At 43.2% G+C, this 26626-nt stretch overlaps 1 protein-coding gene and 1 long non-coding RNA gene across 5 annotated transcripts in view; one reads left to right on the forward strand and one right to left on the reverse strand.

Moving 5' to 3' along the window:
* On the forward strand, nucleotides 1-25897 carry LOC120740391. The gene is made up of 4 exons (XR_005697360.1): nucleotides 1-1955; nucleotides 8709-8713; nucleotides 21448-21454; nucleotides 25887-25897. It is a non-coding gene; the product is annotated as an uncharacterized LOC120740391 (long non-coding RNA).
* The window catches only part of crim1 (cysteine rich transmembrane BMP regulator 1 (chordin-like)), a 62836-nt gene that overhangs the window by 29534 nt on the left and 6676 nt on the right, over nucleotides 1-26626 (reverse strand). For 2 of the 4 annotated variants that reach the window (XM_040042735.1, XM_040042734.1), the window contains 2 exons: nucleotides 3527-3688; nucleotides 3077-3250 (listed from right to left, as the gene is read on the reverse strand). In XM_040042735.1, the coding sequence (XP_039898669.1) occupies nucleotides 3077-3250; nucleotides 3527-3638 (286 nt within the window). In that variant the 5' untranslated portion in view covers nucleotides 3639-3688. Of the gene's footprint in view, nucleotides 1-3076; nucleotides 3251-3526; nucleotides 3689-8032; nucleotides 8759-26626 lie in introns of those variants that run through there. The other 2 variants (XM_040042732.1, XM_040042731.1) reach the window with 2 other exon arrangements.

The following is a 26626-nucleotide window of genomic DNA, read 5'->3' on the forward strand; positions in this document are numbered from 1 at the left end:
ATGATGAGTCACAGACAAGACCACTGTATGAGTCAGAGAGCAGCAGAAAGCAAAAGAAGGACGGGACAAACTATTACCATGTGTGAGTGTACAGGTCCTGAGACGTGAACATAAATTCTGAGGAAAGGCAAAGAGTGTTTCTTTAAGTGCTGAGACATGAGGTCTGCTTTAAAGATGGAATGTGTGAGAATATTCTTTTAAAAACAGTTAACATTAAAAAAAACCCTGACATTTATGTATCCTTTTAACCTCACACAATAACACTTTGCAGCTCAGGATAGGACAGAGAGGTACTCTAGCATCAAGTCTGTCCTCCGTTCAATGTGACTAGAAGCGAAGGTAGAGCTGCCCAGAGATCTTATTATTCTTCCGTACGATCTGTGATTCTTTCTTGTCATTTGTGTTGAAGGATTAAAAACAAGAAGTGAAACTCTGGGCATTTGACCACTGAAGAGCAAGATTAACATGCAAGTCAAGCAGCTGCGGTTTGTTTTCAACCAAACACCGCTTTGCACATTTGCTTTGACGTCCTCTCCTCTGACTCCTGGCATCAAGTCGCACCCAGAACTGGAGGTCCGGGGATCGAGATCATGCAGTTTCTCCAGCAGATCATCCCGAAGGCAGACATGAGCACCTGTCGCTCCACATGTGGCGGAAATGAAAGAAAGTCCGACGCAGAAACAAAAGTGCAACTACTTTGGGATTCGGAATGGCCATTGCGTTGCTACTGCATAGCAACAGTGACCCCTAGAGGTGGCTATTCTATGTTTAGCACCATCATAAGTATTATTGTTGGCGCTGTGGCGACTGGAGCGATCAGTGGTGCTCTTGTACCCTGAGATTAAGTTTACAGAATACAGTTTTTGTCACACTCCAGAGGGGCATGCTTACACAGATCTTAATAGCTGCTTGTGTCTAAAGCAACGAGGGGTTGATAGACACAGTCTCCATGGAGCCCAACGGGACAAAGCAAACAGGATCTTAACCACAGAGTCCCGGTCTGGTCGTAGAGGAAGCTCCTGCTGATGACAGACAAAGGAAAATCTCTGCCGCGACATCTAGACAAACAAGATAATTATCACACACAGACACATGCGCAAACACAGATGCAAGCATGCAGGCTTACTTGCTCCCATTCGAAGGCTCACTGTGCGCTTGAAGGACACGTCGACGTGTGTGCATCGCTCTACATGCACATGTATTCTTTAAGTCATAGTAGAAGCACGTATTCTGCTCGCTTACTTAATGAGGGGCCATTAGACGGGTGTGTGTGTGTTGCGGTGCTGAAGTCATAAGCTGCTGAAAAATGTTGTTTACAGTTTTCACTAGTGCGAGTTTAAACCGTCATCCGCTGGGCTCATACTTTGATGAGCGAGTTGCAAACATAGGAGCGCAGCAGCCAGTCTTTCATTGAAACACTAGACTTGATGATGCGTCTAAACAATCTGATATTTGGTGAACACACTTCCTGTGGAATCTGCTGCATAAATAGCTCAAGACAAACATCCACGCAGCTGTACTGTAGATGCTCGGCAGTAACCTTAATGTTATCCGGAGACTAAATAAACTTAAATATGTCTGCATGGCGTGTTGCCAACCACGGTACTGTCTATCCTAAGAGCCATTCCTCACCAAAAATATCAGCAAGTTGCAAAGAGATTGAGTGAGAACCAGAGCAGAGCAACATAAAAAAACGCACAGTCACTCGTAACACAGTCACAGGCCATAACTGTTAGAGCAAGTTGTCTACTTATTGCAGTGGTGGGGAACTCCAGGCCTTAAGGGCCGGTGTCCTGCAGGTTTTAGGTATCACCCTGGGTCAAATGATTAGTTCATTACCAGGCCTCTGGAGAACTTACAGACATGTTGAGGAGGTAATTTAGCCATTTAAATCAGCTGTGTTGGACCAAGAAGACATCTAAAACCTGCAGGACTCCGGCCTTTGAGGCCTGGAGGTCCCCCACCCCTGACTTACTGGGAGGTTGGTGATTCAACCCTGAAATATTCTTGGGCAATATACTGACCCTTAAGTTGCCCCCTGATCAATCCATGTGAATTTGATTGTGTACATGTTCAGTTAAAAGTGCTTCAGCATAGAAAATAAAGCACTTGTATGAATGGGTGAGTAAGGACTGCGGTAACAAAGTGCTTTGAGTAGAAAAGTACCAGTCCATTAACCATCAAGACTATTTTTCTTCAGGTGTCATTCATATTTTCTTGCTTTCTGTCTTTGAAAAGCAGATTACGGAGGACACGTTCTACCCAACACAAACAGTTCCCCGAGTGCCGATCTCATCCTGTTTTGTAAATGTCACTCAGGAGGCAGCCGACACTTAGCGCCTGCCTATCTGCCGCACACCTTACAATCCAAACGAGAAAACTGCATTCACTCTGCCAAGAACGTTTTCCACTTAGTAAAGTGTCAATCACAGAGAGAGGCACGTTTTTGTATATTCTTAGGATCCCCTTTCTTCACCTCAGAGCACTGGGGAACCAATCATACTCAGTTCACTTACACTTTATGCACTCTGCCTTGCACCTGAGGATCTCCTGCACACCACATTTCTATTAACAGTCCCTGTATTTCCTTCTGTCAGATTTGCACCTTCTTTGTTTCACTCTCCACATCATTTTCCACGGCATCTGAGGCTAATCTGATACATTCCCTCATCCCTCCTCTACTTTTCCTGCTCTCATAATCAGTGGAGTTTTGCTGTGCCTATTGAAACTGCACAAGAAGACTGTGAAATGAAAGCTGACACCAAATATGTAACTAATATGCAAATACTCTAACAGAAAGTGCATTTAATCTTTGGAAGACAGAATTTTGAACGTTTACAGTTCATTATTTTAGCCATAATAACGAGCCGGAACATGAAGAATGATGCGGTTGTGTTTCACCCAGAATAAGCCTATAGTTTATAAATATGTTCATTAAAAATAGATAATTATTAAACACTGCAATCCAAATGTAACTCGACTGTTTTAGACGCTATTTAAAAAACCCCAAGTAACCCGAGCTGAGCAGTGCTACTGTGTGATTGTGGGTTCTGTTTGCAGGTCATTTGAAGGTTACCTGCAGCTTCCTGGCACTGGCTGCGGTTGACGTAGGCGAAGTGGTGGTGGCAGCTCTGAGACTCACACACGCAGCCCTCGGCGGTCAGGTTACAGCCAGAGAACATACAGGCTGGGTTGGATGGTCCCACATACTTCTCTCTGTGCTTTTCCCGGTGCTCGTGCCTCCGACCATCTGAAATCCGGCCGTGAACACGCATAAACCGCATTCATCAATGAGTCACAGACAATGGCACCACTCAAGGGTGAGTGGGGAACCGCAACACAAAGCCTTAGCATGTGTGTCATCACTATGACATCCAAGTAGCATTAGCCACCTCAGAGCCACATCTGTTATGGATTAACTCCTCTCAATAGATAGCATTATCCCCTCTGAAGGGTTTCTGTGCTCGTGCGTGTGCAACACACATCTGCCTTTTAACATGGAAAGGGATGAAGAGAGAGGGCTTACCTGACTTACTGGCCTTCATGCAGGTTTCTTGGTCTGGGTAGGTAAAAGAGCCCAAGCAGGAGTGACGGGCATCACAGACACATTGACCTCCTGCTCTGTCGCAGCCTGTCATCAGTGGGCAGCGCTCATCCTCAAGACCTGCATCTGGATTGTCAGGCAGTACTGTGGGAAATAACAGTGACAGTAAAAAAATATAAGTAAGACAAAGGGAAAAAAACTTGAATTAGCTGTTTTCACACAACTCTGAAAAATGTCATTACAGCAGATGTCTGCCTCGGCTGCTTTCTTACTCCTGGAAATACCTTGCATGGTTTAGGAAGCTGCTTAACCAGAGTGTACAAGTGTTACTACCCACTATGCATGAATCTGCTAGACCATTACCTCGGCTATTTTCACATTGGCTCAAATCAACACAACGGCCCCTCACACAGAATTAATACTGGTCTCATATCCGATCTTAAATTTGTATTCTCACAAGATGAAGTCTGTAGTTCATGTGGTAATCGGCTTATGACTCCATTTAGTCCCATATAAAATGGATAAATAAATACTGGACAGATTTATAGGTGAAACTTTATCAGGCCAAAATGTGCCAGAAACCAAGCCATATTTCCCAGAACTGCTTAAGGGTTGGCCAGCTTGCAGCATCTGTTGCGACACATTATGTGGGCACCACAGATACTGAAATGACCAGTGTGTTTGCTGGGCTGCCATCCCTCCTCCCTCCTCATTGTGCCACGCTGCTTCAGCTACTGAGCCCATTTGTTTGCTTTTGTTCCACAGCATGGGGCCCTCCCAGGGTTTCCATCTCTGCTGGCTGCTGCAACGCCTTTCTGAACTAAGGCCACCATACCCACGCATTGTTACTTCTACTAGGGAGCTTTACCCCCCACTCCTGACATGGCACCTCGAGACTTGGCCTCAATTTGGATCAAACATTATAAAAGCGACTTATAACTGAGAGTGAGTGCCAATCTACACATTACACATAGCGTTCCTTTCAGAAAACCCACATCTACATCTCAAAATACCTTCCCCTCATAGTAGTTTAAAAGCAGTAGGAATTGGTTGCTCAGAAAACAGGAAGAGATAAACTCCAACACAGAGCGGCCCCTTCCCAAGATTGCGCTGAAAGACCTCAAATTAGCAGTGTGGATGTGTGACTGGAGCTTATCAAAATACTCTGGCTTTCTTCTCCAAACAGCTACATACCAGAACAATGCGCCAGAGGAAAAGGTGTTAAAGGTTTAACTATCCAACATAAACATAAGCACTTCATAGTTTACCTGACTACTGCAGTGATCCTACCTGAAATCAAGCCTGTAAATGAGAGTCGTGGTAACGCTCAGTTGGGGGTAGGAGAAACAATAACAGGATGACTCAAAGTGACTAGAAAGAAACCGAACTCCGCGACTGTGCTTTTAGATGCCGCAGATGATAATAGCACACATATGCTGATCCATATTAATGTGAAACAGATATTCCACAATGGGGAAAAAGAAAAATCTCTTACTGTGATAAAACAATTTACCGCTGGAGTGAATCAATGTGGCTGCAGAAGAAAGCGTCCTAGTAAATGCTTTCCCCGTGTTAGAGCGGGCTATGCCGATGACTGCTTGGCAATGGCTGATGCTCTCGAGCGCTAGGGTAAACCTCGGCCAGTGGAAGCAGTGAAGGTAATATCACCTTCAACCTGAGCCAGCCAGCACTGTTAATAGCTCTCTCACATGCCCACTGAACTGGCAGAGCACAAATGGCCTTTTCAATACAGCAAACGTTCTCTGACTTCCTTTCACCCTAAAACGATCCTGAGTCGAAGAATTTTTTCCATCCTGAGGCTTTCCTGTACCTGCAAGTGTATTTTCATTTAAGATGGTAGTAGCTCCTGTCTGCATGCAATGGTAGATCTGAAATGTGGAAAAGGAGCTACTCAAAACAATTAATGCAAGGCTGCCTCAGTTTCCTTTAGCCTAACACTAATGTGTTCTGGTCATCTGTTATCTGGCCTGGCGTGACTCTAACCAAAGCCTGTGGCTTCATCCCAGGGGGATTCCTGACTTGGTCACTGAGACTGCTTGGCTTGGCGTCCAGAGCCAGGATAGAAAAGCTGACATCTAGAGGCCCTGTGGCTGATAGCGAGCTATAAAGGAAGTCTTTGAAACGTTAGATAATACCAGAGAAAGGGAGAAGTAGAAGGTATGTGAAGCGGTGCAGTGGACATAGCGTCCTTGTAAGACCGGCATTCCGTTACATGGTATGTTAAGTGTCTCTGAAGGATGAGGAAGCTCGGTGTGGAAGAACAGACACAGGAATAAAATGAGAACATTGATAGAATTCATTTAGGTAGGAATGGCTGATTTCACCTGGCTGATCACCGAAGCAGATAGGACAAGGTGAATGGCCAAGAGGATTGTTGTTTTGTTTTGTCAGAAATGGAACCTGTATATCCACAAAGCATTCAACATTTTATGTGCTAACTGCCAGGTTCAATGCTTAAATACCAAAATCTGTCATGAGAATAATTTATTGTAATAACTACTATTGTTTTTGGCAAGCTTCACACTTTTCTGGGTTCATGCAATTACTTTTGGTTATTGTACCTTAAAAAACTGTTAAATTTGTTGGCAACAAAGAATGATATGAAACACGCCCCCTGCTTTGAAGAAAATTAAATCAAATTTTTAATACCAGCAAATTCCACTTCTTTTTGGATCTCAGTGTCTCTGTAACAATGCCACTTCTGGAAAGCAGTAGTACAGTGCCTGTGTCAGCTTTCGTTTAGGAACCGGACACCAAATATAACACATTAACAACTGATTGATAACCATGGTAACCATCTGTCACAACATGCAACATGTCACCTGTGTTATAATGCTGCTGAGTCTCCACACCAACAGATTTTGACCACCCAGAAAATCCAGACTGTCAGTAGACAAGCAGGGGATCAGAAAAGCGGAAACATTTTACCCCCAACTCCTGATTGCAGGTCTAATCACTTTAAGAGTGCTGCAGGTTGAAGGAAATCTGGGATCAGCCTCCAGCAGCCTGCCTACTGTGGCCCCTGAAAACACACTGGGAGGTGTTGCTTTAGCCCAGCCAAGATCCTTTGGGATATTTGGGCTGTGTTCATGTGTCTGTATTTGGGCTCAGCAGCATGCTCTGAGGTCCCTGGAGCTGAGGCATGACTCAAATGAAGGAGCCACTAGGTCTCCAGCTCATTCCAAAGCTTAAAAGGAAATGCCCTCCAGACACCAGTCTAACCTGTACATGAGGCCCAATGGTAAGGCGGGAGACCCCTCTAAAACTCTTGTGGAGCTCTGACTTGGACCACCCCACAGAGGGATGATGGAAGAGCAGGGTCAGGACATCCAGACCCCCACTGAGAGCTGCTTGCTCTCTCCTACAATCCTTTCAGCCCTTTTCAATCATCCTAGACACAGTGCAGGTAAAAGGGGGTCCCATCCACTGGTTATTTGTTTCTCAGGATAAAGCCACTGCTACCAACTCAGTTCTTACTGGGGAACTTGATACCCTATACATATGTTTGAAGTTCAGACTGTTGCTCAAACTGTGTGCAAAACGAGCACATGCACTGTTACCCAGGTCCAGCTCTGCCTGGAAAGAATAGTACGGTGCTGCACTGTGAAATTCACAGAATTGCAAATGAAAATCTTCTGGGGACTTTTGCAATCACGCTGTCAATCTATTAAACCTCTGAGGAACACAATGAAGCCAGTGGTGTAAACAGAAGAGACAGGAAAATGGCAGCTTATTTATTGCATTCAAATGTACTCCAGGTTTTAAAGCGCAATCATCATTTCTTTTTTGTCAAGACATTAGTAAACCTCAATTTTGCCCTCACACACATGGACATAGTCACATCTCTTATTGTATATTAAATCACTTCTAAATGCACCTTTCATCAATCTAAAGCGAGCAGGACCTTCTTCTATTGTAGTGCCAAATCACTGTTGGTGTATTGTTATTGGTTCTTAGATGAGAGTGAAATGAAGCTCTGGGGGGAAGAAAAAGCAGCTGAACAGGACTACTCTACATGTAATCAACAGCGACTCTAACCTGGGGGCTTTCTCCAGGTGTTGGTGGGAGAATGTTGCCTTCAAGCTCTCTGTCTGAAAGCTTTATTCTTATTACATGACGTTTTTTGTTAGGGTTTGGTTAAATTTAGGCAACAAAAAAAAAAATCAGGTTCGGGAAAAGATCACAGTTTGTTTTAAACGCCTAAACAAAACATTCAGTGACGTTAACCACGAATGTCTGGCAACAGCCACCATGTGCGCTCCAGGCAGCCAGAAGTAAGTAAACAGTGACACTGTCACTGCAGTCGGGCCCTCAATGACGTTTTTTTTAAGTGATGGCTTCAAGTGCCTAAAAAAAAGGGAAAGGTTGCACACTCACTAATAGATTTTCTCTCTTTTCCTATTAAGTTACTTCTTGAATAGAATGCCATTTATTTAAACTGACTTCACACGACCGAGTCCCACTTACCTTTACATACTCCAGTTTCGGGGATAGTGGCGGCTCCCGTTTTGTTTACAGAGGCGCAGGTCAGTCCCAGGGCGCAGTAGCCGTGCGCCCAGTCCTGGCCGCCGCAGGGCTCCCACTCCAGCCGGGTGCATTGATCACAGCATCCGCACGGATCCTTGGCCACTGTCCGACCACCTTCGCAGACAAGCGGGGGTTTAAAGGGACAAGTCCGGAGGTTACACGCCGTGCATTCGTGAGCCGAGAGCGCACGCACGAGAAAGAGGACATTCAGTAACACCACGGAGCATTTGTAGAACATGTTTTAAGAGAAACCCCCCCGTTTATAAGTTTTCCAGAGAAACTGTCCGCTTCTGTCAGGCGATCAGCCACATGAACTCGTATCTCCAAAGTTGTCAAGCCCTCTTTAAAAGTTTTGTGACGAGCTTTCCCTCGGGCGTGCGATTTATTACCCAGCAGCTCTCTTCAAAAGCACACACACACACACACACCACGAGACAGAAGTGTGCGGATGCGTCTTAAGGGGCACCAGTATCCAGAGACAATGATTCAATCTAAGCAAGCAGTTGCGCGTCCCAAGCGTCTCATCTGGTTAAACACACGCAGAAATCCAAGAACCGAGGTAGTGGAGGTCCACTGAGGTTTCCTGCTGCTGTCAGCCACACAGAAAAAAGGGCAGTCTGAGTCCTAAATTGACATACAAGCATATAGAAATTAGCGGTGTACCCCTCCCCCTGACTGACACAGGCAGCGACCAGTCACAAGGAACGAAAGGAGGGAGGATTTGAACTGATTTACGCTTGCTCGACAACCCGACTCTGTGTGTTGCGCAATGACACAAGTTTGAATGTCTTCAGTGCGAGTTTCTTTTTCTGCTTCACTGTGGTCGCATCTAAAGAATTCATGTACCATTTTCTACTTTTAAAAAAGCGGTTCTTAAAACACTTTATCTGAGCAACAGTCGTCTGTGTTCAAAGTGAGATCAGCATGAAGGAGTCAGTCTCCCTGCTGTAGTTAATTCTGTAATGCGCTATGAGTCTAGTCATTAATAACTAATAATCAGTATCTAAATGTTTATGAATTTCTAATTATTATAAAGCGCAGCATTATCGGTTCTGTTTAATGATACATCCAAAGTCTGTTAGAGCCTCATCGTCAAACAAACCAGGCGTTCTCATATGGAAGCAGCGTTATAATAAATGGTCCTGTCATATAAAATAACGGTAGCGGCTTTTTTGCATTTGGATCTTACATCATAATATAAGAATTAAGATATTAAGTTATATGGGTAAAAAAAGCGAGTGAGCATTTTCATAATATGAGGCAGTCTTATTAAATTTATACTTGAAACATAGCTGGGGGCGATGGCCGGCTCTTATCTCATAATAAGCTGTCTTCATCTTTTCATTTTCATTCCCATGCTTTGCTTTGTGTGTTTGTGTGAAGCTTACCTGTGTCTGTAGGTGTCTGATTGTGTATGCAGATGGCTTTGGGAAGGTAAAAAAGTAATTTGATGTCTGCTGAAGCAGTGTTTCTGTGCTCATGGCCAGATGGATGTGTGTTTGTGTGTGGGCAGTGAGCACAGCTGGAAGGATGATTGTGAGAGAAAACCAAATCTGCTGTCCTCCTATTATCTGCTGCAGGCACAAAGTAGTCATTTTTTCCAAAAGGTGAAACACACTGGGGTCATCAGATCATGTAACGACTTGTGAATATTACTGCCTCAGCGGCAAGTGGATTTTGTTGCTCTCATTGGAAATATTTACCTCTAAAAACATCAATCAGGTGTGTTCCGGTATGATTTTCCTCCATAATGTCAACACACAACAGCGCCTCCTTCATTTGCAACATCTGCCTGGAGCCACCCACTCCAACACAAACACAACATCCAGGAAACCAGCCCTGCGGCACGCATAATCAGCTCTTGCAACACAACTCAGCTCTTGTCCTCTGCCTCTCCCTCCACCCTCCCTCACCCACACTTAGAGCTCTCTTCAAATGAGACCCACTGACCGCTGGCCGGACACCCATGCTGTCTGATGACACATCAGACCATCACACTGAGCTTCAGTTTCCATGCACTTACACAGATTTTGGCCCAGTTGCACTGACCTATTTGCCTGGGTGACAGCCTTTAAGATCTCACAGGACACTCATTCTCTTATAATAGACAAGTAAGGGGTTTTCATATGGTCACAGCTTTGCCTCCAGGTTCTTTTACTTGCTGTATTACATTTCCACATACTCTTAGCAATCAAAGAAGGGTAAAAATCAACAGTACAATGACTGCACCAAACTAGAATACTCCCCATTTAAACTCACTGTGAGCATGTGCCCTGGTTTAAATGCTGCATAAATGTGTTGAATTGAAAATGTTCCCATGATTAAGTCTGGACTCGAGCACCATGTTCAGATTATCCATCTCTTTGGCTATTGTATCCACTGAGCCACGATTTGGTGTAAATACAGATTCTGTTGAGCAGCGTGTTCTCTAAAACCAGAGCTCATTCTGTAGTTCCAGGACTCTCAGTGTTGGTAGCTTTGTATGTGAGTCTCTGCATGGAGCAAATGGGAGGAAAAGGTGGGGCAGGGAAGGGCGGCTGCAGGGGCTGAATAACTGTAGCGTGTGTGTACTAATAATGCTCTGAGTCACAGATCTCCAAGAAAACACAACAGAGGTTCAAAAAGCTTCCCTCGCTCATTCGAAGACAAGGCTGCGATGCATCTTTTCTGGAGACTTAATCATCCTTGGGGAGGGCTTAACAGATTTAGATGACTACCAGCCTCCAGTGCCCCTGTCTCTTCTTGCTTGCTCAGACGACTGAATTACATACTGCTGCTGTGGAGGCGTCAGGCTGGTGGTGAGGAGGTGTTTCAGGAGATGGGTGTGAATGATGCTTTGGAAGTGAACTGCTGGCAGCAGTAAAAGGCTGGTGGTGACACCGGGCTAAACGTAGCGCATGACATGGAGTGTTGAATGCACGTCGAGTGGACAGCATGCGGCACACCTGATTACAAGTCCCCAGGAAGCGCTGGGAGATTTTTACCCAAGTGTCACTGTTCATTGCTGAGTATCACTCTCATTTGACTTATCTCTGAGCTCAGAGTGATAGACTGGACCATGCATCCTTTGGGTGGGGGTGGAGTGGGGCATGTGGAGCATAATAGCAATGTGTACTCACCGCTTAAACAGTTTTGAAGCAATTCATTGCGCCATATTTCTGCGACTAATAACAGAAAAATGGAGCATTTAGTCTGGAGGCTAAGCAGTATATATTCCAATGAATGGCTTGTTTTCAACTCAGATGAGGTCATCTGCTTCTTTAAACAAGCAGGAAGAAAAACCTTTCAATACATGAGAAAGAGGCGTTAACAAACAAAAACCTTTTAGAAATGAACCGAAACAAGGTTAACATATCCAAAACAAAAGTGAAAAAAAGGGAAAAAGAAAGAAACAACATATTGAGGTAATATTCAGCAATTATGATTGCATCTCTTTTCCATTACTGCCATCCAGAAGGACTCACAAGTGCTTTTGTTTCTTGTTTTGGGCTCCTAATTTGCTTGGACCAGACAGGCAGAGTTTGGAAACAGCCAGTCCCACAAAAAAAGAGAAGCTCTTTTTCTTGTGGTAGATCAAGTTCAGGAAAACACTGAACAGTTTAACATCATTTAACATATTCTCTCATCCATAGTATCTATGTGCTCTATTTTCCTCTCTTGCTTTCTCTTACTCTTTCACCTCTCCGCTCCCTCTGTCCGTTTTTCCTCCCTGTGAGGTCTGGTCCAGTTGCTGTTTTTCTTGTGGGGACTAAAATAATGTGTTTTGACACTGTCGGGTCTCCTGCAGTCCTCTTGTCTCTGTCTTGCAAAAAAACCCCTAGAGTCATCACACCACCAGCAGAGTGGCAACATAGTGATACACAAAACTGCAAGTCCCCTCCTCCTCCTCTTTCTTCTTCTTCTGGCTCTAAAAAGTCCTGCTTGAACTTTTTAAAGGTTCAGTGGGTTCAAATAGCCTCGAGGATATTTGAGGCTTCAGGTACGTCACTTTGGCTTTGTAGTCTGTGAAATGGCTGTTTTCTGTTAAGAGGAAATACATTTTAGCCGATGCTTGATCATCTAATGACTGGTACATCGTAAATACTGACATGTAAATCACTGTTGTGTAAACTGACAAAAGCTTCTTCTCACTTATTTTTACATATTTTCATGAGGAGATACAAATGAAAGACATGAAACCTTTACCCGACTTAAATCATTGGGATAAATCAACCTTTTCCGGCCCTTCTCCTGGGATGGGTCTACGGATAGTAGACTTCCTCTGACCTTTTCTCTCCCGGCAATGCAAACGCTACATCTTATGCTTTACAATAGACAGCTTACTATTACCAATACTAATTCTTTTTTTTCTCAGATAATATACATTAATAACTTGTGATCCTCTTTTCCATATAGTTAAAGTTTTTATAAAGCCTTGCTACAACCAGTACTTTTATTCATGACAGTGACGGCATTCCCACCAGTCTTATCATGCTTATATTCTAAACAAGCGTGTTTAATGGTAAAGCTAAACACTGGTCTGTTAGCACACTGATCCTTAACTCAAAGCATCTCTAAGCTAAAGTTTAGTTTCACAGAAATGCACATATCAGCTGTGGACTAAATAACAAAGAATAATTGCTAAATTGCTAACAGATTATCTCTAAACCCAACAACATACACACAGTCTGAAAAGCCCCTTTCTGTTACCAGCTAGATCAACACTTTCTGCAAGAGCTGCAATGACACATAAGGTTTTTGGGTTCGATTGGCATCAGGAGTCATTATGACTCAGCCCCAGACCCTTCCTACATTCATGGCTCAAATCCTTTGGCTCCAGACTGTGCCCAGCTCTGGGCCTCTCACTTTCCCTTCAACCCTTTTACCAGGAGATCCTGTGACCTTGCAGAGCAGACGGCCACTTGCTTGTTTGACAATTACAAGTGGCATACTTGCTCACCCCTGTTGTGCTCCAGTGGAACGTTAAGTGGACCTCTCAGAAGTTTTAATCTTCAAATCTATGCGATGATGGTGAATTCCTCAGTGGATAGAAGCCTGAAAGAACCCTTGTGTCCAGAACCCATGACACCTGCCCAGTGTAATCTTCCCTTTTACACATGAGATCATTGAGACAATTGAACTAGCATGCCTCGAGAGGTCTATGGTTACAGCAAATGAGTAGAAGGCAAAGCACAGCAAAGCAAAGTCATATACTACTTTGATGCTGCATGATTGTATTCTTGTACACGTGCATGTAAAAATGCTTCTTACAGACCATTTAAGTTGTCTTGCTGTGTTTTGTTGCATTATTGCACCTCCACCTGCAGAAGCACAGCAAAAAATGTACACAGACACCAATATATTATTAGATGATAAAGTTGTTGCAAGAAAAATGTTGGCAAAAAGTTTCTTATTCAAATATTCAGCAGATGTGAAGCAAAAAAAAAAAAAAATGGAGAGGGCATTTTGAAATCGACAGATATTGGCATCTTTGTGTTTCATCCATACAGTTTACTGGTACAGCTGGCTAACCAAGTGTGCTAGTGTTAGCTGATAACTGAGCACTTCATCCTGTCGTTGAAAGATGGTTGGAACTCTAAACCCGAACATCAGTGATCAGTGATCAGCAGTACCTTATCCACCTGACAAACCTTAACAATTCATAGGTTACTACCTGTAAAACCTATTAATACATCTTAAAGCCTACACTAGGCGACTGATTTCACCTAGCGGCACCTAGCTTGACAAACGTGACCTCGACACAGAGCACAGTTTGGGTGAGGACATTTTTGAGGACATTGTGTGCAATAATGATTAAAATCTTTCAAATAATCTAGGAGGAGTCGCAATTCTTGTGAAATGTGTACAGATAGAAAACAAAATGCGTTCAGAAACCAAAGGGTGATGTCCTGGTAGCTACATCTATCTTTATATACATGCAGAATCAATGGTTTCTGGTCACATGATGCTAGACGTTTCTCACATGGCATCAATCACTCATTTCTTAATAGTGCCCACCATATTGAAAATGATACATCCATTGTTTATGAGGGGAAAATATGCATTCCCTGATTGGTTGGCAACACACATTATTTTGCTAGTGACCAGTGGTTGCCAGGAGTTTGCTGACTGGGCTCTAACTTTGTGCAACTGATGCTCCAGCAACCGATTTCTCAACAACTGCAACCAACCTCCAGCAACCACTTGCCAGGAGTGCAGGGAGCACACATTTTGACCTCAGAACCAGTTGTTGCCTGTTGGTTGCTGACCAATTTCTAGGCCTGTGTGACTGGGGTCTTACTCACTTGAACCCACAATATCACCACGATTATCCCACATTCAAAACACTTGGCCATATAATGTCATACTCGTGTTAGTAGTCACATTTTAATGGCTGTGTGTCCTGAAAGCCTCAATATTCTTTCTCCCCCCCATATTTAACTTGGGTACTACCAAAACCCTAAAAATCTGATGTATCATATCTGCCAAGCACTCTAAGTTAAATAGATAATTGCTAAATTATCAATTCCATAACTGATAAATCTTTTAGGGGGTTTCAGGGAGCAACCTTATTAGAATATTACATTGTAATTTGCAGGTTTTCAGTACACATCAGCGACTACATGTTTGTCTGCTGTTTCTATACATATAATGGGCAATTTTTAACTCTGTGAATGGGAATGAGAATATATTAACATTGTTTTTAGATTCCTAAAACTTCAAACCTCATGTAGCGTTTTACCTAGCTGGTGATGATAACTACAAATATGAAACACAAAATAAATAAATGAAAGGAAATGAGTATTCTACAGCAATTAAATCTTAACACACTATCCACAATAAATCTACAGTTTCATCAAGTAAAACAGAGTCATATGCTTGATTAAAAGCATTCTAACATAAAAAATATACACCTGCTACTATACATGGAGCAGTTCCTGTGTGATCTGTGGGGGAGGATCCTCAGCTAAAGGTGCCAGTTTTACAGGCAGACCTCCAGCTGGCAGAGGAATGTCACAACCTGTGTTTCAGCTGTAAATTATCATAATTACAGCGCCAATAACTCAAACACTGGGGCAAAACAACCACCTTGCGGGGGGGAGGATGATGATCACTGCTTAATGTCGTGTCTGGGACACAGATTTACTCCCGTCTTTGTCAGGGGAAGGACAGGCAGCAGGAGCAGGAATGTGAGAAATGTGTGAGTTCTCTGACCTTTATGAAGGTGAGGCAACAAACTGACATCATTACCACAGCCAACATGTGCAAACCTGAAGCAACACGGGCCAAAGAACAGTATAGACACAGGTCAGATGAAGGGGAGAGTGAAAGGTATGTTCTGTATAAATACTTAGGTTAATACATAAACTTTTTTATATACTTGACAAATATAACATGAGTGAGCAGTATAAATTGTTTTAACTGTAACATCCTGATACTGGGGACATTGAAATTCCATTTGGATATGTTCACTCACTTTAAATCAACAAACTAAACAGCTCTCATGTGCTTTTTTTAGCATGACGCTACAGCATTCAGATGGTTTGAATTAACATGACACAGGAAGGGGAAACAACTACCTTGGCTCTGTCCACAGGCAGTAAAATCCACCCACGCACACCTTGAAAACTCACTAGCTGACTACCTGCAGTTCATCATCATGAACCAGGCTAATATGAAGCAGGATGGAACATTAGGTATGGGGTAAAACCGAAGCTTACTCCTTTCTGGATTGAGTTTATTGCATGCTAATTAATGACCTTTAGAGGTAGCAGATTGTCAGGAGCTAATTGGTTTTCCATGTTTCCAGGCTAAGGAAAGGCAAAAGCCTTTTACTCTGAAGAGGCAGGGACATATCAGTCTGTGCATCTATATAATAACTCCCATAAAGAACACAAATAAGTGTACTGACTCCTTTGTCAGTACAAATGTTGCTAACTTTCAGACTTGTGGCTCATCATTTCAAAGTTCTCGCCATTGTTTTCCTTGTTAAGTTTAGTTTTAGTTCAATTCAGTTGTATTTATACAGCACCAAATCACAACAACAGTGCAAAATAAGGTAAAAACCCTACAATAGTAGACAGAAAACCCAAACTTTCTCATGACCCCCTTATGACCAAGCACTTGGTGACAGTGTGGAGGAAAAACTCCCTTTTAACAGGAAGAAACCTCCAGCAGAATCAGGCTCTGGGTGGGGCAGCCACAGTGTGCACAGTATAGAAGTGATTATTGGAATTAAACATTTTTGTCTGTCATTCTGTCAGTGCGCCCCAGGGTGGCTGTGGCTACATGTAGCTGCCATCACCAGTGTGTGAATGTGTGTGTGAATGGGTGGATGACTGGATGTGTAAAGCGCTTTGGGGTCCTTAGGGACTAGTAAAGCGCTATATAAATACAGGCCATTTACCATTTATTTACCATTTTTGAGAGAAAGGACTGAAAAATAGTACTTGAATGCAAAAATATAAGTTTCTTAAAGCAGTGCTGCCACCATGTGGTTGAATAGCGGCAGTACAATGTGGAGAGCGCTCTGAGCTCACACAGTTTTATCACACAAACCATCAACCTGTAAGACAATCACTCTGGCTGCCAGTCAGCTCATGTGAAAAGAAACATCTAAAGGCAGGAAGCCTCTATCCCTCCTGGGCAGAGGCTTTCACTGGCTTAGTCACGCTCTCTTCCTGTTTTTCTCCCACCGCTAACAACCAACAAACAATACTAGGAAGGGGTTCTGCTCTTTGTCTAGACGATGGTCTGTCAGCTGCGTATAAACCGATTCAGTGTGCAGCCCGAAAGGATCTATGACAAGTGACCTGTCTGAGTGAGGTCAATTAGACTACTAGAGCACTGCTTGGCTTAGGTGAATTCGGGTGCATTTCACCCTTTGCATGTTGCACTTGTGCAAAATGATCCTACCTGTTGAGGATATGTGAATGTGAGCATTTATAAATGTAAAAGGCAAACAACCTTTTGCTGCAGCTCAGGAGTGTTTTATTCTGCAAAAACTGTGTATTTTAAGTCTTGCTTAAAATACATCAGTGAAAGTTTAAAGTTAAAATCATTACGTAATGACATACTTTGATCGATAGAGGGCAGAGTGACACAACTATCCAACTTTAAGGGGTTTTTAAGGTCACAATGAACTACAAGAAGCAAGGAGAGCATTTCATGGCACTACTTGATAACTACCATTATCAGTAAGAGCATTAGAAAGAAAACAGAAGTCATTTTTAATTTTGCATCCTACCCACTGAGATACATTAAACATTGGCTAAGAGAAAGAGAGTGAATGGCTTACAACAGCTGCCCCCCATCACCTCCACCAGCCACGAATCGAACTGTGTGACTATGCTTTGGGCAGTTTAGTGATGTCTCAGCACAAACACCAAGAAGTACTGATCGTACTCATGTCATGTTCTAACTGCATGTGTCAACACTGGAGAGCTTGTAGAGTGTTACTCATGCAAAACAGTGACTAAGTTGATAAAGCTTTTGACTTGACAGATGCTAGCAGTACCTCGCTGTCTTTGAAGCCTCGTTATTCCTTTGAGTAATTTGTAAGATGACATTTGACATGCTTCATGGTGCACCATGCAAGCTGTAAATGAGCGTGTGTGTTTGTGCATATGTGTGTGTGTGAATGACGGGAAGAGAGAGAGAGAGAGAGAGAGACAGTGTCAAAGTAGGTATAGGGGCAGACTTTCTGGAGCCAGCTCCCACATGCCCTCTGACTACCTATCAGTGGTCAGACCAACCTCATCTCTCCAAGCAGGCGATGATGATAAGAGTGGCAGAGAGAGACAGAGCAACAAAAAAAGGAAGAAGGAAAAAAGGAGATGAGGATAAAGGGTGAGGACAAAAAAAAAAGATAAGAAATGAACCAGGTGAGAGGGTGGTAACGATGTGAGTCAGTAGACAGCGGTGACAGAAGGAGACAAAGGAGAGAGAGATCAGCTAAAAAGGCAGCAATGGCAGAGAAAGAGAGCCACAGAGAGTGAGAGGGAGAGAGCAGAAAGTATTGCCCTGAGGCATAATTTCTCTGTCTGCACTCAGTGTAGGGAGGCCAACAACAGTGTCATACACAGCTGAAGACATTCACTGGCAGCCAAAACGCACATCTGGGTTTCTCATAATGAAATGCAGTAGGCTGCAAAGTTTTCCTGTGCAAAACAGTAGAGAGAGCAGTCAGCGAATGTCAGTGTTAAGTGTGTGTGGGTCTTTTTTTTAAAACTTGGCACTAGAGCTTTAACTCCATGCACATGCGTATGCATACAAACCGTATGCACAGACGGCATTTATTGGCATTTTTCTGGCATTTGAAGGAACTGCAACCTTGCAACCTTATTGAGTGAAAGAACGGTTTCCATTCCTGTGACAGATTGTGCCAGGGCCTGCCCCAGGTTAGGAACAAATCATTTCATGGACTTATTATGTGTCAACTGCTTCCAAAATACACCACATGCGCTGAAGCACACACACACACACACACACACACACACACACACACACACACACACACACACACACACACACACACACACACACACACACACCCAAACGTGCTGCCAAGCTGTTCAAATCCTCTGCATGTGCAACATATACTCCATCTCTCCCCCCCCTCACTCCTCCCCTGCCACTCTTCTTTTCAACATCCTTGCACAATACATAAGAGTTGGGATTAGGTTACACATTCAGGTTGGACCTCTCGATTGCTCCCTGGGGATGTTGGGAAGAGGTAGAAGGGAGAAAAAGCAAAGCCAAAAAAAAAAGTGGAGCTGATGGAAAGAAGGTCCACAATAACAATCTGTTTCCTTGCGTGTTGGGGCCTGCAGGCTAACTTAGTGCACCTGTTGTGGAAGCTTACACTAGCTGGAGAGCTATATGTAATGTGTGTGTAGGGTAAAAGAGGACTGGGTAGTGATCCAGTGAGGCACCTGTACTATGGCTGAAAGCCAGCTGGGAAGAGGCCACAGCTATCCGTGCGCTATCCATTCGCACTCTCTGCGCACTTGACGACCCCTGTACCCTCATGTTAACCCCATGTAGAGTCACATATATGTGTATATGTGAATTGTGCGCCTTCTCCACCACCTGCTCAGTTTCACTAGGTAATTGGGTAAGTGTGTAATATGGTTGGTCATGGCTATCTGCGACCGGGTAAATGTGACCCAGGCAGCGGCACAGTTTGGGAAATAACCGAGGATCTGTTTATGATTTCAGGGGAGCGGTGCGGGGGGAGGACGGAGGGACGCAGCAGAGTTGCGGTAGCAATCGCATTTAGTTTGGTTCGAGCAGCACGACTGTAATATGAATCACTCACATCCACCATTTTATTGGTTTCTGTGTAATCACGCTTTGTTGGAGTTTTTCTTTTTTACATTTAACAACCTCAGCGGCACTTTGTGTGCTACGGGTTGTTGTCATTGTTTATGAAGAACCAAAAATGAGAACATGTGACTTGGTAGGATATAGGGTTTATTGACTGACAGCACTTACTCCTACTCATCTCCCTTCACAACCAGTCCCAATTGTCTGACACCGTCGTAAAACCCCGCTGGCCGGGAATATGATTCTTTTAAGTTTCCGCTGAGAACAGCCTGTCTTGCCAGTATCCCTCAAGGGGACTGCTGCTTTTACTATACTACACCACATCAGATTAGTGTTTCACTCTACCCATCACTTCAGACAAGAAGATGAGCAATCTCCTTTCGGTTGCATCACACATTGTGGTTTTGATGACATGTTTTCAACACATTCTTCCTAGTTTTCTCTGGAGGAACTCTGCATCCATCTCATCCATCATACAACTTGGAGGGATTACATGAGACAGCCATGTATCTTGTCATTTCTCTATGGCTCTCCTCTGTTTGGCGAATTAGAGAAACTGCATGACCACATCATCGGGAGCAGTCAGCGTAGCGTAGAGCTTATTATCCCTCATTGCCTGCGCCAGGAACAGGAAATGAACTAAACAGGGCTGGGGGGGGGGTTCACACTAGAGTGATTACGCGACTTTTTATACCAACTAACCAAAACACAATTATCCAATTCCCTAAACTACATATTACATTTATATAATAGGTTGCAGTTGGCTTTAAGACGCAGAGCGAGGTAGGTTTCTCGGGTCCATTCGATGGAGCGTGTGTTTGGACTTTTTCGCTTACTCATTATCAAAGTCTGCTTTTAAAAATAGCAGGTTTGCTGTTAATTTAGGGAATACGTAACCATGTTAACTGGGCTGTCAGACATAAGCCAGAGATGACTGACAGCTACTGAGGATAAGCCGATTCAGCAGAAGGTGCCTGGAGAGCCTGCCACAACTCTAACTTATAAACATGTCTCCATGCTGTTTCCTCAGTCTGACAGGGCTGTCACGGGGCATTATACTACACCCTGGCTTTGTTTTTTTTCTCCTGCTCGGTTTCTTCCATTCTTTGCTTCACCCATTTGCACCAAATCAACTCTTTTTTTGCTTTCAGGTTCCAGCATCTAGCATGTTACCTTTTTTTTTTTTGATAAATGCCGTCTCTTTTAGTCCATCTATTTACTTATAGTATACCTCTCAGTCCCTTTCAACTCTTCCTCAGCCCAGCTCCCTCCTCCTTCTTCTGTTGTTGTCAGACAAGGCGGACTCTGTCTGACTGCACTTGTGTGAATATGTGCGTGTCTATGTGTGTGTTTGCAACTGTTGATATCTGTGTGCGTGACAGCGCTCTGTACGTGTGTGAGTGTGTGTGAGTGAGTGGGAGAGAGCCTTGGGGGCAGCCCTCCTTTGTCCTCCCAACCATCTCCCAGAGATGGATGTGTCTTCAGGGAATTGGCCCCAGAAGAAAAGCGCCTCCAACTCGCTCATATTAAATTCTGCTGAGCAAATACAACCCACCAGCATGCCCCCCCCCCCCACACTAACTCTCTTTTTTTTCTCTCTTTTGAAAGAAGCTCATTTAGTTCGTGCGCTCTTGAGTGGGAGACAGAGAAGAAGGAGAGCACCAGTGTGAAAAAAAAAGTTAGCCCTGCTTCTCTCACAGATTCACTTTATGAAACCGCTCATGGAAGCCAATATATGGCATGGCATGGCTCGGATATCTTTAGAAACCATTTTTAGGCTCCTTTTGTTGACACATTCGGATGTCACGCTATTCTCGTTTAGCTTTTTCTGCCACTGGCCTCTGCGTGCTCTTTTTCCTTCTTGTCCTGTTTGAAGCCACTGTCTGGCATAGGGTCGTTAAAATGTGCGCTTGCCCTAACTTACTCATCCTTGGAGGACAATAACAGCCCAAGGGACAAGGTTCCTTCTTTTATTCTCGTTCCTAATGCATCCACTTGCCTCTCCCTAATTTTCCCCTCTCCACTCCTCCCCCAGGCTTAAGGCTCAGCACCTGTGTGCCCCTCCCCCTCCACACTAAACTTTTTTTTCACCCCACCCCCGGCTCCCCTCCCTTTGGCAGAATGCCTGATGCACTGACACAATCACAGCTCTTTGCGTGAGAGGGAGTGCCTTTCTCTCCGCGCCTCAGTGATTTGTGTGCGAAGAGATACACATGCATGTGTTCTCCGTGCAGTAAAGTCAGATTAAAAAAAAGAAAAAGAAACAACCAGAGTTTTTGCAGAATAAAAGCCAGGTTTGTGAACTCAGCTCTACTTGCAATCGCCTCTTACCCTTCCTCGACTACTCATCCGCTCCCCACTCCTCGTCTTCCCCTGCTACTGCCCTCACTTCAACTCCAGACTGACTTTGCAATTCATTTTGATGCGACTTTACTAGTGAAGGGAGATTTTAAAAGCCTCGCACCTGCTCTCTAGTAAATGCCGCTATAAAAACAGCTGGGGATGTAAAACATTTATTTCCACATCCCCATGCCCACAGATTGCAAAGCCTCCATCCTCCCCCATGCATCTCTGCTCCTTTAAGTCTTTGTCACTGCTCTGCCCGATTGAAACCTTGAGCCAACGCACAGGCTTGCAACCCCCCCCCCCCCCTCCCAAAAAACCCACTCTGCCTTCTCTTCGAGGCACCAATAGCTACATGGCACTGCCCCAAACATATGGTTTTAATACCCCTTCCTCACTCACTCTTGTTTTTGATCCACTTGTTTTGCATTTCTGTTTCAGTGCACATGTGTACGTTCACACGCAGTAACTCCACACCACGGCATTTCTTAACGGAAACATAACTTCTAGGCAATCGTGTCACAGAAATGTGATGTATTTGCACTCCGCATGCATTCCCCTCCTCGCAGCATGTGGCACTGATTGCACTATTTTTTATCCCAATATCAACGAAGCAGTCCTTCAAGGTCAGGCAGTAATGTATCACTCGCTGCCTCGGGCTCATCTACTGTTTCCACTGCACGTCCTCCCTCTGGCAGTAGGAAATTTGCATGGTTTTCATTATCCAAAAAACGTTGCCAAAGACCAATCATTCTTATAGTAGTGACCAGAGTGCTGCATTTAAGTTTGCATACATAAAAACAGAAACATATATTGATAGGAAGATGCTTTAGGTACAGTTTCCACTCTTTAATCTTGCACCAGCGTGAGATTCCTAAATATGATCTTTGATAACTGAAACATAGATAACATAAACAAAGCGAGACTTTGATGAACTTGATTTCTTAAATGTAACGGTGTTGCATCAGACAGAACGCGCTGATGAGAGCTGATGGGGGGGGGAGTGTTTTGTTAGTTGGTGTGTTTGTGTGATCAGTGCTTCAGAAGCTGTGTAATCTTCAAACAACCAACCGTGACCACAAGTTGCGGCTAATCCCCATCATGTGACCATGGAGCAGTTTGAGTGAAACACGAATGGATGAAGACCGGTAATTAAAGAAGCGGATCCCCTCCATCAAAAGAAGCCAGGATGAGATGGCGGTCCTTGAGTCATGCTGGCTGCTTTTATCTAACTCTCTAATTAGGCAGAAGAAGAGCAAATGAAGAAAGAAAAAAAAAGAGCCAAAATAAAATGCTTTGTTTTCCAAAAAACAAAAAACTCAGACATGGATATCCATCTTCATCTGGCTGCAATAAACGTACAGCGTAGTAGATTGTGTCTGACATGAACAACAATTACACAGTGTGTTTAGTTCTCTAGCTGAGGAAAGTTTTCACACAAAGACTCAGCGGGCTCTGCCAAATGCTCTCAGCTGGCTAGTTTCCAATGAGAAACTCTGTATGCCAGATACAGTCATACAGCACAGCACATAGCATCCAGTGCACTCATAATGCATCACCTGGATGCTGGGCAGTGGACAGCAAAAGCTCCCCTCTGTGACAGAGGATTAAGAGTTTAAACCACCTCCTTATTGTCAAAAGTCCTAATGAGACTGTGATTACTGGCTGGCACTAAAGGCCCTCAACTCTCTGTATGTGTGTAAGTGTACTGCGATGCACATGTGAATATATCTCAACACCTTTATGTCCAAATTAGTGGTTGTGTAAGTGCATGTGTGTGACTGTTTCTGTTTTTTTTAATGCATCTGCAACCTTCCTAAGAAAGGTCAAACAATAAAAATGGCACCAGAAAAAAGAAAAGAAAAGAAAAGACAATAAAAAGCCTATGAGAAAGGAAAGTTTTTAAAGCAGTGGAAGAAGACAAGTCAAGAGATTTATCTGCAGTGTTCGAGTACTAACTTTGTTCTAGCTGTGTAATCTTCTTGGACCTTATGGCTACAAAAGCAGTAAATCATTTAAATTTATTACTGAAGACCTGTTGGAAATTAGTTTGCCATTTCTTCCAATGCATGAATAAAAACCCAAATGCTTTCTGTAGAAATCCATGTATTGTGGAATATTAAAATATCTCGCAAAACCTGGAACCAGTATGATCCAGTCACTAAAAACAAACATGATGAAAAAGTCAGGTGTGGTAGTTCTATCTTTAGGTCTTCGTCAAACTGCACTAGAAGCCCACTGGTGACCCTTGGTGACCTCCACTTGTGTGTATTCCCAACCAGTTCACAAGTGACAGCGTGAGTTTGCTGGCTACCAACAGGTAAAATCAGGTGCAAAGAGGATGCTGAACCTTGGGATTGCTTTGGTTGTTAGCATCCTGCAACCAACACATTTAAAAAAGGCTTAATTTTAACTTTGAAGGTAAACTGTTTCTGTTTGTGCATATTTCACACACACATTTCATTATAACTTGGAAAGTAATTTGCAAGTGTTTGCAGACAAGTTTGCATCTTCCATGCAAACCACAAATGAGTGTCTCAATCTGCTAGTGACCAAAGCAATTGCAGGGTTTCTGGAGCACGACCTTATACATCTTTGTGACCGATTTCACCTACCGACTGACAGCAAAATCTTGCTGACTGGTCATAGAATACACTATGACCAGTCGGCAAATGATTACTAGGGGTTCACTGACCAGTCTCTGGCATGCGTGAATGGGTCTTTAGCAATCAACTTCACAGGAACTGGCAGCAACCACTTGCAGCTGATTGGGGGATACACATTTTTCCCTCAGCTGGTTGTCAGCAGGTCTCTAAGGCCTATGTGCCTGAAGCCTTACTCTTAGGACACTGTGGTCTACATGAGCAAACAAGTTGTTAATGTGAGAAGAATGAATATTTAGTTTAGTGTTACACTGCTGATTTGCTTGATGGGTTGCCAGTGTGGTCACATTATAAATGGCAGCTGCCATTAGAGCTTCTAGCTCTCTCTAGCTCTCCTGATGCTGAGGTGTCTACTCACCTGATTTCCATAGCAGGTAGGAGTCTCGTTTATGCATCCGCTGGTTACAGTGGTTACATTGTTGCTGCTCATGGTCTTGTAGAAGTTCACTGTGGATTTTTATACTCTTGGAAGCCACAGATTCACATATTGTTGGCATACTGGTTCTTTTGCGCTGTTGGTTAATTTTATTGTTCATCTCCCATCATTTGGTTTGTGTCCTTGAAAACAATCCTTTACCATTTTCCTAACGGTCTGGGCACCAGCAAGCTTTATAGTCAGCTTTTTGCTTCAGTCACAGCGGGCTTCCATGTAATTGGTGACCCTAAATGTTTTCTTAGACTTGGTGTAATTTGTCGGGTCTTTGAGTCCTCTTTTAGAATTAAATATGGGCCATATGTATGCATATTGTACATGAAAGTTTGCTTCAATTTCAACATATTAAACTGTTTAATAAAATGGTGTATGGTTAACCATCTCCCACTACTAATATTTGGTTTGTTTTGCTCTAAACTGAAGCCAATTTAGTTCAAATTTAGTTCCTGTACTTTGTTTTTGAGTGGTTGTTTTGACTTATGTAACTGCCTTTTAATTTGTCCTACACCACTGGAAGGAGGCTCCTTTTTACAGCTGCAGATCGCCAGTGTGTTTCAGCAGTAGGGTTAACAACAGAAAAAGTGTATTTGATGAGTTTCCTTTTGTTCTGGACATATTAATAACTTGTGTCTTATCTCATTCAGAAGCCGAGGCGCTAAAGTGGTTGGGTACCTTTGGCGGTGGGTTCCCGTTCCTGATTTCTGGGGTTTTAGGTGCATATTTGTCACACTTAAATGCTTCAGATCATTAAATAACTTTAAAGTTTGACAAAGATAACCTGAGTAAGAGTAACCTGAGACAAGCCTTTTTGGTCAGCAGTGGTTTTCTCCTTGTAACTTAACCATGGATGCCATTTATGCCCCATCTCTTTCTTATTTTTGAATCATGAACACTGAACTTAACTGAGGCAAGTGAGGCCTTCAGTTTTTGTTAGATGTTGTTCTGGTGTTTTCTGTGACCTCCTGGGTGGGTTGTTGATACGCTCTTGGAGTTATGAAGGAGTAAGTGTTCGCCACTGTTCCAAGTTCTCTCCATTTGTGGATAATAGGTCTTAGCGGGGTTCACTAGAGTCCCAGAGTCTTAAAATTGACTTTGTAACCCTTTCCAGACTGACTAAATGTCAATGATTTTGTTTCTCAGCTGTTTTTTTTAAGATCGTGGTGTGATGTGTTGAGATCATTCAGCCTACTTCACTTTGTCAGACAGGCTTTTTAAGTGATATCTTGATTCAACACGTCTGGCAGTAAATAAATATCAAAATTATTGAAAAACTGCATTTTATATTTACTTTGTTTGTCATTGACTAAGATTAAAACATGTTTGATGATCTGAAACCTTGATCTGTAACAAAAATATAAAAAAAACTAAGAAATCAAGATGGAAAAAATACTTCTCACAGCACTGCACTTCTGTGTGCTGTGGTTATTTATTCACTCTTGTCTGAGCTGCACCTAAATGTGAATGCGTGTAGGAGGTGAAATGCAAGTGTGAATCGGGTGGTTCTTTGGACTGCTCTTCTCTTGGCAACCCCTACGCTCACTGGTAGGCCACAGCTCTGAGCTGATGTTTAAAAGCATATGTGTGAATGGACTAACAGCTCTTTTATTTAGTGTTTTTAATCATTTTCAATAAAATAACTCCTTAATGATCTGAACCGCATCTCTGTGAAGCAGTAAGACTTGAACGCCTTCTTGGTGATTGGTACAGTTTTGAAGTAAATATTCCCTGAGTACAATTCCCAGTTTTTCGTTGTTGGGTTTTCCTTTTTAACATTAAAGCTTTCAAGTT

The sequence above is a fragment of the Simochromis diagramma genome, unplaced genomic scaffold (assembly GCF_900408965.1).
Source record: "Simochromis diagramma unplaced genomic scaffold, fSimDia1.1 OVJJ01000304.1, whole genome shotgun sequence".
Taxonomy (NCBI): domain Eukaryota; kingdom Metazoa; phylum Chordata; class Actinopteri; order Cichliformes; family Cichlidae; genus Simochromis; species Simochromis diagramma.